Genomic DNA, 12,739 nt, shown 5'->3' on the forward strand with positions numbered 1-12,739 from the left:
CCCAACTCCACCTCTACCCCCATCCTGTGCTTACCCACACACCCCACCTCTACCCCCACCCTCAGCATAACCCACATGGCTGCATGCTTACCATGATTATTATGGTTCTTTGTAATGGAGTAATGTTCTCATTCTTCTATTAAATAGATGTATAAGAAACAGCTGCAATGAGCAGACAATTATCCATTGTATGTTATTATTCATTTGATTATAATACACCAAGGGGATTTACGACTTATCAGACACCCTAGAGTATATCAACTACATACAATTCGATGTAACACGAGCTTTGAACCAGCCCCTAGGTCCTAAATACTCATAGGGTTGGTTTTCTCTGAGTGCACAACCGGAATATCGTATTTGATACTTACCAGCCATAGGCTGGAACCACAGGTTTATTGAACCCTACCTGGTAAATATCTTTTCAAGTACCTGATTCTATAGGAATCTTTATTTTACTATATATATATATATATATATATATATATATGGTGGGCTTCTTTCACTTTCTGTTTATCAAATCCTCTCACAAGACTTTGGTCAGCCCAAGGCTATAGTAGAAGACATTTGCCTATTATGCCATGCAGTGGGACTAAACCTGTTACCATGTGGTTAGGGAGCAGGCTTCTTACCACACAGCCATGCCATTTATTCTGAATATAAAAACATAAAGCAATCTAAGATCAATTTGGTAAGTATAAGAAAACAGAATAATTGGAATACTCACGTTGTATCTGGCTGTCTCAGAAAACTCGGAAATCTCATTTAAGGTTGACATTGAATTAGAAGGCTCTGAACCACGTAGAAGATCTGGTTTTCCAAATAATGTTGTACTCTTTGGTATCTGTAATGTGTAACAGTTTTTATTAGAGAAAAGAAACATAAGAATTTTTATGTTTGCATACATTTCTGCTACAATATCCATTTCACTTTGAGTCAAGACTATTGATAAGTTTGCAAGACGCAACAAAAATTTTAGGAAAATAAAAATAAGAAATAAGTGGAAATTTTAACGGTGAGTGTGTTAAATTTCAAGGCACAATAAGAAAATGACTCTCCTCAGACACAACAGAACCATTTCGCTCATAGAAAATTAAGTACTAAATACAAAATTATGGATAATAAAGATAACAATTACTAAGGTAGATATTTAAAATAGTAAGACAGTATTTAAGGAAATATGGTTATTTCAAACAGATTGAATAACTGCAGAGCAACTCCTCTGTTGGGCCACATTTTCATGCATACAACATTACTATTGTCAAAATTCTCAATTGTAAAATACAATAGACCACTTGTACAGATGGTAGAGCAATTCGCTGGTAGATCTGGCTCTTTTTAAAGAGTACTGATGCTCACTAACAGCAACAGCAACAACATGGAGACCTGTCGAAGGGATAAGTTCTACAGATTATTGATTTCATGGGGTTTGCTGATTTTCTGCTACTTTAATCTATCGATTCATGGATTAAAGCATTAGATAAGATGAATCTATGGATTAAAGTAACAGAAAGGCCTGGAATCCCCATGAAATCACTGATCTATAGAACTTATTTCTTTGGTAGGTCTCCATGTAAAGAAAACAATTGAATAGTATGTAGTATGGACCAATGGGTTAACTGTAAGATTAGGAATGTAGTCTATAGCTTATGGTGTACTGAGAGATAGTGCAGAAACAAGACAATGACTTACACTTGGGAGACAGCACATAGTATAGGGGAGTGAATAGGTAAACATTAGTGGGAGATCAAAGAGCTCTACCAACATGCTCAAGTAGAACATAGAGGCTCAGTTAATAACTTGGTGGTTAAGGTATTATCATTGCATAGGACAGATTATGGAGGTCACACACATAGTAATAGATAGACCAAGCCTCGACAGAATACATGAATGGAACAATGACACCCACCACCGTACCACACGTGACGACTAGAGACTGAGAGAAAAACAAAAAGAAAGACACAGATACAAACAGTATAATACACACACAAAAGCGAAACATGCACATACTCATGATGAAATATAAGAAATAGAGATAAATAAGTTAACAAACAGAAAAAACTATATAAAACATATGCCATGGAAACCGGGCCCATGAGCCTGGCTAGGCTTTGAAAGGGTGACGTTTTACATTTTATCACCCATATTAAATTGACAAGATAGACTGATAGAAAGAGAAGGAGAGAGAGAGAGAGAGAGCAGAAGATGGGGAAAGGTAGGGAATCAGTAGGGATTACCAGTATTACCCCACTACCAAAAGTTAAATACTTATAGAAAATTATGAGTAGACATTCATTCAGTCAGTATTTGATCTCAGAATTGTCTGTTACTAAATTAGATATATTATGCACCTATCAAATGCCTGAAATATCTTTACAACACATAGAAACTGCAATATACCATTGACATACACATATTAATCTTTGCCTTTCTCCATCATTATCACATTTATTTATGGATTTTTGGTTTACTATTTACTTTTGTTTTTCTGTTTTGGCTTATCTTTCCATCTTTCCATCAATCTTCAGCTAACAATTATTGAATTGATTTCATTATCTGATCTAGCAAGACAGGAAATAATAATATATGTATCTACATTTGTGGCCGTGAAGCATAAATACTTACACACACATACATAGACACACACACACACTGACATGAAGAATTATTTTTCTAGACAGTGATGGAATTTTTCTAGAACAGAGAGAAAAAAACCTAATGATAAAATATAGAAAATAAATGGACAAAAATGGTTGGAATACTATTGTAGATATGAGATAAACAAAGATAACTATGGAATTCATCCCTATATTGTTATAATAGAACAATGTAAATAATGTATGTGCATATGCATGTATATATCCATGTACATATATGTGTGCATGTACGTATGCATGCATGTGTGTGTGTACATATCCCGCAAGCAGGACAGTGCATTTTAGGTCAAGGTATTGGTCTATTGTTAAGAATGACATTGTCATACATCATTTTTTTCAGAACCAGGTAAACTTTATTGCTATGCTTGTTTGAATCATTCTCACTGAACATCATCATCGTTTAACGTCCACTTTCCATGCTGGCATGGGTTGGACGGTTTGACTGAGGGCTGGCAAGCCAGGAGGCTGCACCAGGCTTCAATCTGATCTGGCAAAGTTTCTACAGCTGGATGCCCTTCCTAATGCCAACCACTCCAAGAGTGTAGTGGGTGCTTTTTATGTGCCACTGGCATGGGAGCAGTCAGCTGGCACTGGCATCAACCATGCTCAAATGATGCATTTTACATACCACCGGCATGGGTGCCAATCAGGTGGTACTGTCATCAGCCATGACAATGACTTCACTTGACTCAACAGGTCTTCACAAGAACAGTTTATTGCCCAATGATTGAAGGGAACTCTTAAATGGGTCGGTTATGCTGCACTGGCATAAGCCATGGTTACGGTCTCACTTGGCTTTCTGGGTCTTCTCAGGCACAGCATATCTCCAAAGGTCTCAGTCACTTGTCATTGCCTCCATGAGGCCTAACATTTGAGGGTCGTGATTCACTACTTCATCCCAGATCTTCCAGGGTCTACCTCTTCCATAGGTTCCCTCCACTGTTAGGTTGTGACACTTTTTCACACAGTTTTCCTTATCCATATGTAACACATGGTGATACCAGCACAGTTTTCTCTCTTGCACACCACATCTGATGCTTCTTATGTCCAACTTTTCTCTCAGGGTGCTTGCACTCTTTCATGTATGCACACTGACATTACACATCCAGCAGACTTTACTGGCTTCATTCCTTGCAAGCTTACACATGTCCTCAGTAGTCACGGCCCATGTTTCACTGCCATGTAGCATGGCTGTTCGCACACATACGTCATACAGTCTACCTTTTACTCTGAGTGAGAGGCCCTTTGTCACCAGCAGAGGTAGGAGCTCTCTGAACTTTGCCCAGGCTATTCTTATTTTAGCTGCTACACTCTCAGAGCATCCATCCCTGCTACTGACTTGGTCACCTAGGTAACAGAAGTTATCAACTACTTCTAGTTTTTCCCACTGGCATGTGATGGAAGCTCTTTTCTGCACATTTTCAGTGTTTATTGATCCTGAGCATCTGTCACACACAAAAACTATCTTCCCAGTTAGCCTTCCTTTGATATTGCTGCACCTCTTATGTGTCTATAGATTACACCAGGTACATCTTATGGACTTTCTACCTATGCCTTTTCTACAACTCAAGTAGGGCCATCTACCTGAAGGGATTAGTGATTTGTCTACCTTCCTACTTAGTTAGACATTGGTTTTTGCTAGATTGACTCTAAGGCCCTTCAATTCTAGACCTTGCTTCCACACCTGAAACTTTTCTAGTTCTGATAGTGACTCAGCAATTAGAGCAAGGTCATCAGCATAGAGAAGCTCCTAGGGACATCCTGTCTTGAATTCCTCTGTTATTGCTGAGAGGACTATGATGAATAAGTGGGGGCTGAGGACTGGTCCTTGGTGGACCCCTACTCGGAATTCTTCACTATGCTCATTGCCAACCCTCACCTTACTGACAACATCAAATGAGCTTTGAAAAGAAGTATAAGAAATTGATAGTTAAATCATATGTTCTTTCTCTAAACTTACATATTTTAATAACACAAAGTGTTCAACAACACAGTTCAACTGTGATAAACCCAAATACTTTTTTCGGGTTTACATTCATATCTCCCAGCTAACAACAATATTATTTTGTAATGTTTATTATTTTATGAGAGATATGTGTCTCAATATATCTCAGAAACAAATACCGATATGATAGTACTATTCTGGTATGAGATAACATCATGACAGAAATGAGAGAATACACTGCATCTAAAATTAGAAATAAGAAGGAAGACAAATAGTTTTGCAATCTTGCCTCTGTTTAGGAACTACAGTGAAGGAGTTTTATAACCTTATACATCTTTTTTATTACAACACTAACCACAATCTGTTAAGGAAAGAATAGTAGTGAGATTTGAACAACACAGTTTGAGCCAAATACAGCAATGTGTTTGGGTTGGGATCAAAGATTGTGGCAACATTCTGATGTGTGAGAATATGAATTAATTGTATTATACATTACATATTATGTATGTGTTTATTTCTATTATAGTTTTTCTTTCATCAATCGAAGGAAAATGAAATATCTTGAGATTTATCATTTTTGTTTCCCTTGTCCTTTTTTTCTTTGTTTTTTTTTTGTTTCCCTTGTTTCTATTGTCTTTTTTCTTTTATTTCTACAACCCACCTTGTCGCATTCTCTTTACATTCAAACTTCTTTCTTATACACTAAAAAATATTTCCAAACACTTTGGTATTTGTTCTATTCATCCTCTGCAGAAATCTTTCACCCACTTGACACTTTATTGCCCTTTTTACCAGGAGATCCTTTGGGGAAATGAATTCTAAATATTAGTACTGTACAAAAGTTATAAACTCTTCGCTAGATCCCTTTTCTTTATACCTACTCTTCTTAACAACTTGATAATATGGCAACTATCACAATGAGACTGGCTTCTCATTTATCCAACTTATTTTATAACCTCTTAGAAATAATTCACATAAGATTTTCCTTACAAGCTAACAGCAAGCTAAAATTTTTATTATACCAGTCTCCACCAGCTATTCTGTTTCAATATTGAATTCAAGGAGGCTGGAAAGTAGCCATAGTATTTGCAACAACTCATAGAATAGTGAGGTATATGAAGTTGATGTTCAGCTTAAACTATTATAGGGTGATGTCATATGGGGGGAAATATGAGCAAGGAGAGTTTCTAAATGTGATAAAGTACTGGGGCGTATGAATTAGAATATGTGTATGGAGGTGTTGATCAAGAGAAACTAATTAATAATCATAATGTTCTTCATATAAACTATGGTCCTGCTTCCACTTTATAATCTGATAATACAACTGTTGTTTTGATTTTGAACACACTGTTTTAGAATATGGTCAAATATTCAGTCAGTAGTATTACACCACATCAATTAATAAAAATTTGTGTCTGATGTTCCGGCCTGAATTTTCATTCAAGATTATTCACTGCAGTGGGTAACTACTTAAACTAATTTGTGTCTGATGTCTTAGCCTGAATTTTCATCCAAGATTATTCAATGCTGTGAATGACTACTTAAATAATTAGCTAAGGGGTTTCAAGTTTACATAGTATTGCAGACACTGTTCTGAATTCTGTCAATCTTTTGACTTATTAAAAATTTGAAGTATTCCTGATCACACATTTTAATTGATAATTAGCTTGATTGGTTACAGTTAAATGTTTGAATCTTGCTATGATTTAATTACTTTTATTTGCCTTATACTAATTTATAAACAATAGATTTGTAGAAGGTGTCTGTGACATTGAATGACAAACTATTTAATTAAAAACTACCAATTTCAAAACCCTCAATAATTATGTTTGTGAGATAATCTTAGCAGTTCAAAAAAAATCCATTAAAGGATATTATTTATCTTTTACTTGTTTCAGTCATGAGACTACAACCATGCTGGGGCACCACCTTGAAGAATTTCAGTCAAATGAATCACCCCCAGTATTTTTCATTTTTTAAGCCTTACTCTATCATTTGCTTTTGTTGAACCACTATGTTACAGGGATGTAAACACACCAACACTGGTTGTCAAGTGATGGTAGGTGACAAACACTAAGAGACACACACATAAATATACATGCATATGCGACAGGCTTCTTTCAGTTTCCATCTACCAAATCTACTCACAATGCTTTGGTCAGCCTAAGGCTATAGAAGACACTTTCCCAAAGTGTCACGCACCAGATATTAATGTATATCTTTTTAGCAATTATATCTAATTAGTTTATGCTAAATAAATCCTCAATCATCAGTATACTTAAATCCCTAGAACAATATTCATTAAGCGTTCTTCATTTATCTCCTTTTGAGAAGACAAATGGCTAAAGGTATTCCAAAATATAAGCATCCAATCTTCTTTTCTTTTTTCTTTTTCTTTTTCTTTTTTTGTCAAGCACATTGCATTTAGGAAGATTTGGCTGTTATTTCTACAAATGGCTCTTTGTTTGGTTTGGCATCATTAGAATATAATGATCATACCAGTCTTCTCTCTTGCACACTACATCTTATGCCCAAATGCACTTTCAAACATTTGCACTTTGCTATATATGCACACTGTTTATATTCTTCTTACGCAGTATCCCCTTTGCCAGTTCAAGAAATGCAACTCTGTATCTAATTTTGAAACTTGCATACCTTGTTGCTGTCATTATTGCTTAGCCCATAGTCAGCCTTTGATGAAAAGTGGACTAGCTATGGCCACCTTATCTTTTATTCAGGTTTGGTATTTCTAATATGTACTTCCATTTCTTAACATTGTAAGCCATGATTTTAGGGAGACTTGCTGCTATTTCTAGTAGGTACAGTGATGGTGTAATGACCCTCATTAGCTCATACTCTTTACTCTTTTACTTCTTTCAGTCATTTGACTGCGGCCATGCTGGAGCACCGCCTTTAGTCAAATCAAATCGACCCCATAACTTATTCTTTGGATGCCTAGTACTTATTCTATTGGTCTCTTTTGCCGAACTGCTAAGTTACAGGGATGTAAACACACCACCGTCGGCTGTCAAGCGGTGTTGGGGGGACAAACACAGACACACAAACATATACACACATATACATATATATATATACGACAGGCTTCTTTCAGTTTCCGTCTACCAAATCCACTCACAAGGCTTTGGTCGGCTCGAGGCTACAGTAGAAGACACTTACTCAAGGTGCCACACAGTGGGAATGAACCGGGAACCATGTGGTTGGTAAGCAAGCTACTTAAGCAAGCTACTTACCACACAGCCACTCATTGATATTTTTAGTTTCAATACTATATTTTCTGTCATACAGTTATAACAATGTGCTCCGTAGAATTATCATAAGTAGCAGTATCACAGGAAGGTTAACAGAGAAAAGAGACTTTGTGGAAGAAGTGTTGGAGCAATAGATTCTAAGAGCACATTGGAAATAGATTTGGATGATCATTAGAGACAGTAGATAATACCTGTTACATCTAAGACATTAAGAATTTTGGCATTGGGTTTGAAAGTGTGTGAGAAATTGTAGTTCTTAAATAATCTTTGAATACTTTTACAGAAATGTTCCATTTGAAATGCATTATAACCTTCCATAGTGAGCTGGTAGTCATCCCCGTAAAGTCCTCCTCCAAGCTATCAGGTGATACACAAGTATTCAACCATGGGTGCATTATGTCTCATAGTAGAAACAACTGTAAGCTTATGAAGTTCGTGGCATAATTTCTTATTCCCTTGTCATTTTAATTTCTTACATAAATGTGTGTGTGTGTGTTAAGTTGTATATGTTGTGAACAAAATTAGTGTACTCATTGCATATAGAGTGAAATATCTATTTTATTTATTTTGTTTTTTAATACTTGAGTATGCTAATTATCACAGATCCATACCTAAGAGTCATGTCTTATATATCATTATCTTCAGATGAATTTAGATATAAAGAACCTCTGAAAGGTAGATTGTCTCCAGTTCCATCAGAAAGTCGCAAAGCGCAAAGAACTAGTAATTATTCTCACTTACTATAGAAGAATAAGTGTATGTGTTTGCATATATTTTGTATGTGAGTGCATGCATGCAGTGGGTGTACATATGTGTGCATATATGAGCATCGATGTGTGTGCATTGCATTTCTGTGTTCATGGTGTATGAGACAAAATTTTAAATTTTCACTGAACAGAAAATTATTTCAATCTTAAATTATAATCATTTCCCATATTTTGTAAAATCTTTCTACTCATCTGATAAAGTAGAATTTAACTTAAGAAACTAAAGTTTAATTTGCTATCAATTATTCAGATATTAATACATTCATTCCAAAATGTTTTAAGGATTTTAGTAGAAAAATAGCTTGGTGAGTTGTTCATATAAATTCACAACAATTTTCAATGTAAAGCAAACTTCTATACATCTAGATACTATACACCTGAATGTATGTTGTTTAGCAAAGAGATTATTTAATAGATAAAAGTACTTTAATATAAAATATTTAACAAAGATATTCTTAAATAATACTGGAGTTTGTGAATACATGTGTATGTTGCTATAATTTATGCACATGTTACAAAGCATTTGCTAGGGGCTGCATATTTACAAATAAAGAATTATTTGCTCTGTTTATTGACCGATGCTCTAGCCTAGCAACCCTTCAGGATTTCTAAACAGACAGAATTCTCAACAGTACATTAATGTCTTTATCCTACTTCATCCTATGAAGTGTATGTTGCCAGAACATTTATTCTCCTTTTAGCAGATAGGAACAAATTGTTAGTTTAGATGCCAATCTAAGCAAACAGTCAACTTCCAAAGCTTCTTATTAACAAATCAGAGAACACCATAACATAAAATTCCCTGGAATAGCAGCTTTCAGAGAAATTGTATAACTTTTTGTTTTTTATCAAGGGAATACATTACTGGAAAAGACATTCTCTTTTTATCAATCATTTTAGAAATGTCTTGACAGTTGAGTGGTTAAGGACTGGGTAACTGACCTAAATGCTAGACTTTCACTAATGGTGACATGTATCTTAGCCTTAGCACATTACATGCTTCTTTTTTGAAGAGTATCCAGAAATATCTAATACTTAATACAAGTAAAATGTCTAATACAAGTAATAAATATATCTAGATTTTCAAGAAGTTTTACATTAATTTAATAAGAAGTGAACATTAAGAATAAAAAAGAATTAAAGCATAATGTTTTGATATATTAGAAATAAATCAGAAATATATATATTGATTTTCTTATATTTAATTCCATGACTTCTACTTGAATATATTAATACTAGAAAAGTTTGGAATGATACACTAACTCAGCATATTACTGTCCCTTTTTAGTTAGGTAATAAGTTTCACTATTGGTTCTATGAGCCATGGCTTGGTTCTGTCGGGGATAAGATATTGTGTAATTTAGATAAGTGACATTCAGTATATCACCCTTCAAATTAATAATCTAAATTGATGTCATTAAGCCATCTAACCTAAAATTATTGATAACTCCCTTTTATATAGGTTGACTATACTCAGCTGATGAGTTATAATAGACCAAAACATGTCCATATTTGTCCCCCTTGCATGTAAACAAAGATCAAGCTGCCCTTTCCCTAAACATTTGAATTAACTTGTGGAATTAATTCTCTATTACTTGAAATTATCTTTTTGGTGTGAGTTGCTTATTGGTTTTGTTTTTCTTTTTCTAGACAAGAAAGAAAAATTTCAATTAGAAATTTTTTAAGTATGATATTTAGTACATCATGCCTTTAACTCGAGTAATTATACACATATTTGAGAAGAGACCAATGATTCTCTATTTAATAACCAATATGTCTGGACTGCAACAATATTGAAGGCTATACATCTTGGTATGTAAACTTTTGCAAATTGTTATGAGTATTGTTTTAGTCAGAAAATTATCTGTTGACAGGAAACCCATGGAAGCCCATTGTGTATGGGTATATGTGTGTGTGTGTGTGTGTGTGTGTGTGTGTGTGTGTGTGCATACACATGTGTGTTTGTATGTAAACCAGTCTAAAAATTTCTGTCATTTTTGTTGCTACTCTTTGTCTTGTACTTTAACAATTCAACAAACAGTGATAAAATAAATAATTAGCAGACTGAAGTAGAAATATAAAATATAACCAAATAAATCTTTGTAGGAGATGCCCAGCATGGCTACAGTCTAACAAGTAATAATAGTAAAAGATTAGAAGAATTTATGATATTCTTTGTATTAAACTGATACAGGTTTTAGACACCATAGAAAACAGATAAATATCAAATTAATGAATGGCATTTATTGCACAAAATAATAAATTAATATATTTGATATGAGAAAATATTGCATCGATATTCACAAATAAATTGCAGTGATTTGCTGTAATACAATGTAAAGGACAAACAAAATTATGCCACTACAGGATATGATGGTTTGTATTACTTTTATGATTTCATGACCTCAAAATATTTCTTGTTTTGTGTTGCCTTGCTTTAGATAACCTTGTCAGCATTGATTGATCAGATTGCTGACAAAGATGTTGTAGATCAAATGTTAAGGCATGACCCACTGACCAGTCCAAGCCACAGGATATAATATAAATCTGACTGGTTCAGAATTATGGTCAATATTTTATTTTGTCATCTCATTGTTTGTCTTTGGTAAAGCATAAGAAACCCTGGATGATATATGTAACTGACAAAGAGAAAAAGTGAATGTGTAGATAAATTTTTAGCAGAAGATATTTTCCTTGCATTTTCTTTGATACTGAGACAGTATTCAACTTCTGTGGCTTAATGTTGCTGATCTGAACAGAGAGTAAAAACAACCCAGATGACAATGGAAATAATATGTTTTGTGAAGTTTAGAAATGTCATATTTCATTGTCTGACTCAGCAAATCATAAAGATTATCTGTCTGTAAAATATATGAAAGAATGAAAGTAGTAACCAATAGAATTTACTTCAATCATTGTTTGCTGATAAAACAAGTCTATTTTGGCATTAACAGTGAAATTTATAACTTTGAATAATAGCTAGAGAAAAAAAAAACGTTCTAAGTATAAAACCTAAACCTTGGTGTGGTGGAATAGAGAAAATGTCAAACTATATAAATTGACATTTTCATATTATATCAATTAGAGCTTAATTAACTGACAATACACGATATGTTTGTTTTCTCTTACAAGCATTTAATATGATAGCAAAGCCTAAGATAGCTAGCATAAATTACAAGGTAAAATTAAAGCTATATTTTATGATTTTTATCACATTTTGTTTTAATCAATCTTGTGAATCAAGGAATTGTGAGTCATTATCCAGAATTAGTATGATCCAGTGCAAATATTAACCCAGCATATCATCATGTTTGACATACTCATTTGAGGTAAACTCAGAGATGGTTAATTGTGTCCAAGAGTGTACCACAAAATTGTCATGAATGATCAGTACTACTTTTAAGAATCTTGTCTGGCTAATTTCCTGTGAGTATGTACTGACCCTGAGCAGCTATAATGAAGCTTTCTGTATCTGATTTAAGTTCAGTTGCAGACAGCCATCAATGTCTCATATTTCTATCAATATCAAGATTGCTGACTTTAGTAGAGTATTTACTATGGAATACTTTATTCTTTCATTTATTACACAGCTCTAAGATTCCATTGGATCTGGCTTCCCTTTTATTTGATTTGCTTTCACATAGGATTGTGTTTCATCAAGTTGCACCCAGTTTTGGTGATCTTTAATTCCTTTACAATTTAGTTTCTTGGTATTTTCATGCTTTCTTACATGTTTAAATATCTTATAATTAGTTGGTTGCTATCTTTAAATATAATTGTGACTGCATCAGTTCACATCTTCCTTCCTTTCATGGAATGTAAATTCTGTCTATATCTACCTTTGGGTGATGTATGACTGCACTGTGAGAAACTTGTGCAGCTTTACATTGATTTCATTTATCTCATTGATGGATTATTTTATATTAAAGCTGCTGATCATAACAGATACAGCCAGGGTATTGATGATATCAACCCTATTTACTCTTTACTCTTTTACTTGTTTCAGTCATTTGACTGTGGCCATGCTGGAGCACCACCTTTAGTCGAGCAAATCGACCCCAGGACTTATTCTTTGGAAGCCTAGTACTTATTCTATCGGTC

General features: G+C 34.2%; 1 protein-coding gene across 1 annotated transcript in view; it reads right to left on the reverse strand.

The window, feature by feature from the left end:
- LOC106868455 (retinal guanylyl cyclase 2) overlaps positions 1–12,739 on the reverse strand; it is a 363,114-nt gene that overhangs the window by 236,815 nt on the left and 113,560 nt on the right. Inside the window, exon 4 of the mRNA XM_052966448.1 lies at positions 728–844. Coding sequence (XP_052822408.1) covers positions 728–844 — 117 coding nt within the window. The remainder of the gene's footprint in view (positions 1–727; positions 845–12,739) is intronic.

Source organism: Octopus bimaculoides, chromosome 3 (assembly GCF_001194135.2).
Source record: "Octopus bimaculoides isolate UCB-OBI-ISO-001 chromosome 3, ASM119413v2, whole genome shotgun sequence".
NCBI lineage: Eukaryota > Metazoa > Mollusca > Cephalopoda > Octopoda > Octopodidae > Octopus > Octopus bimaculoides.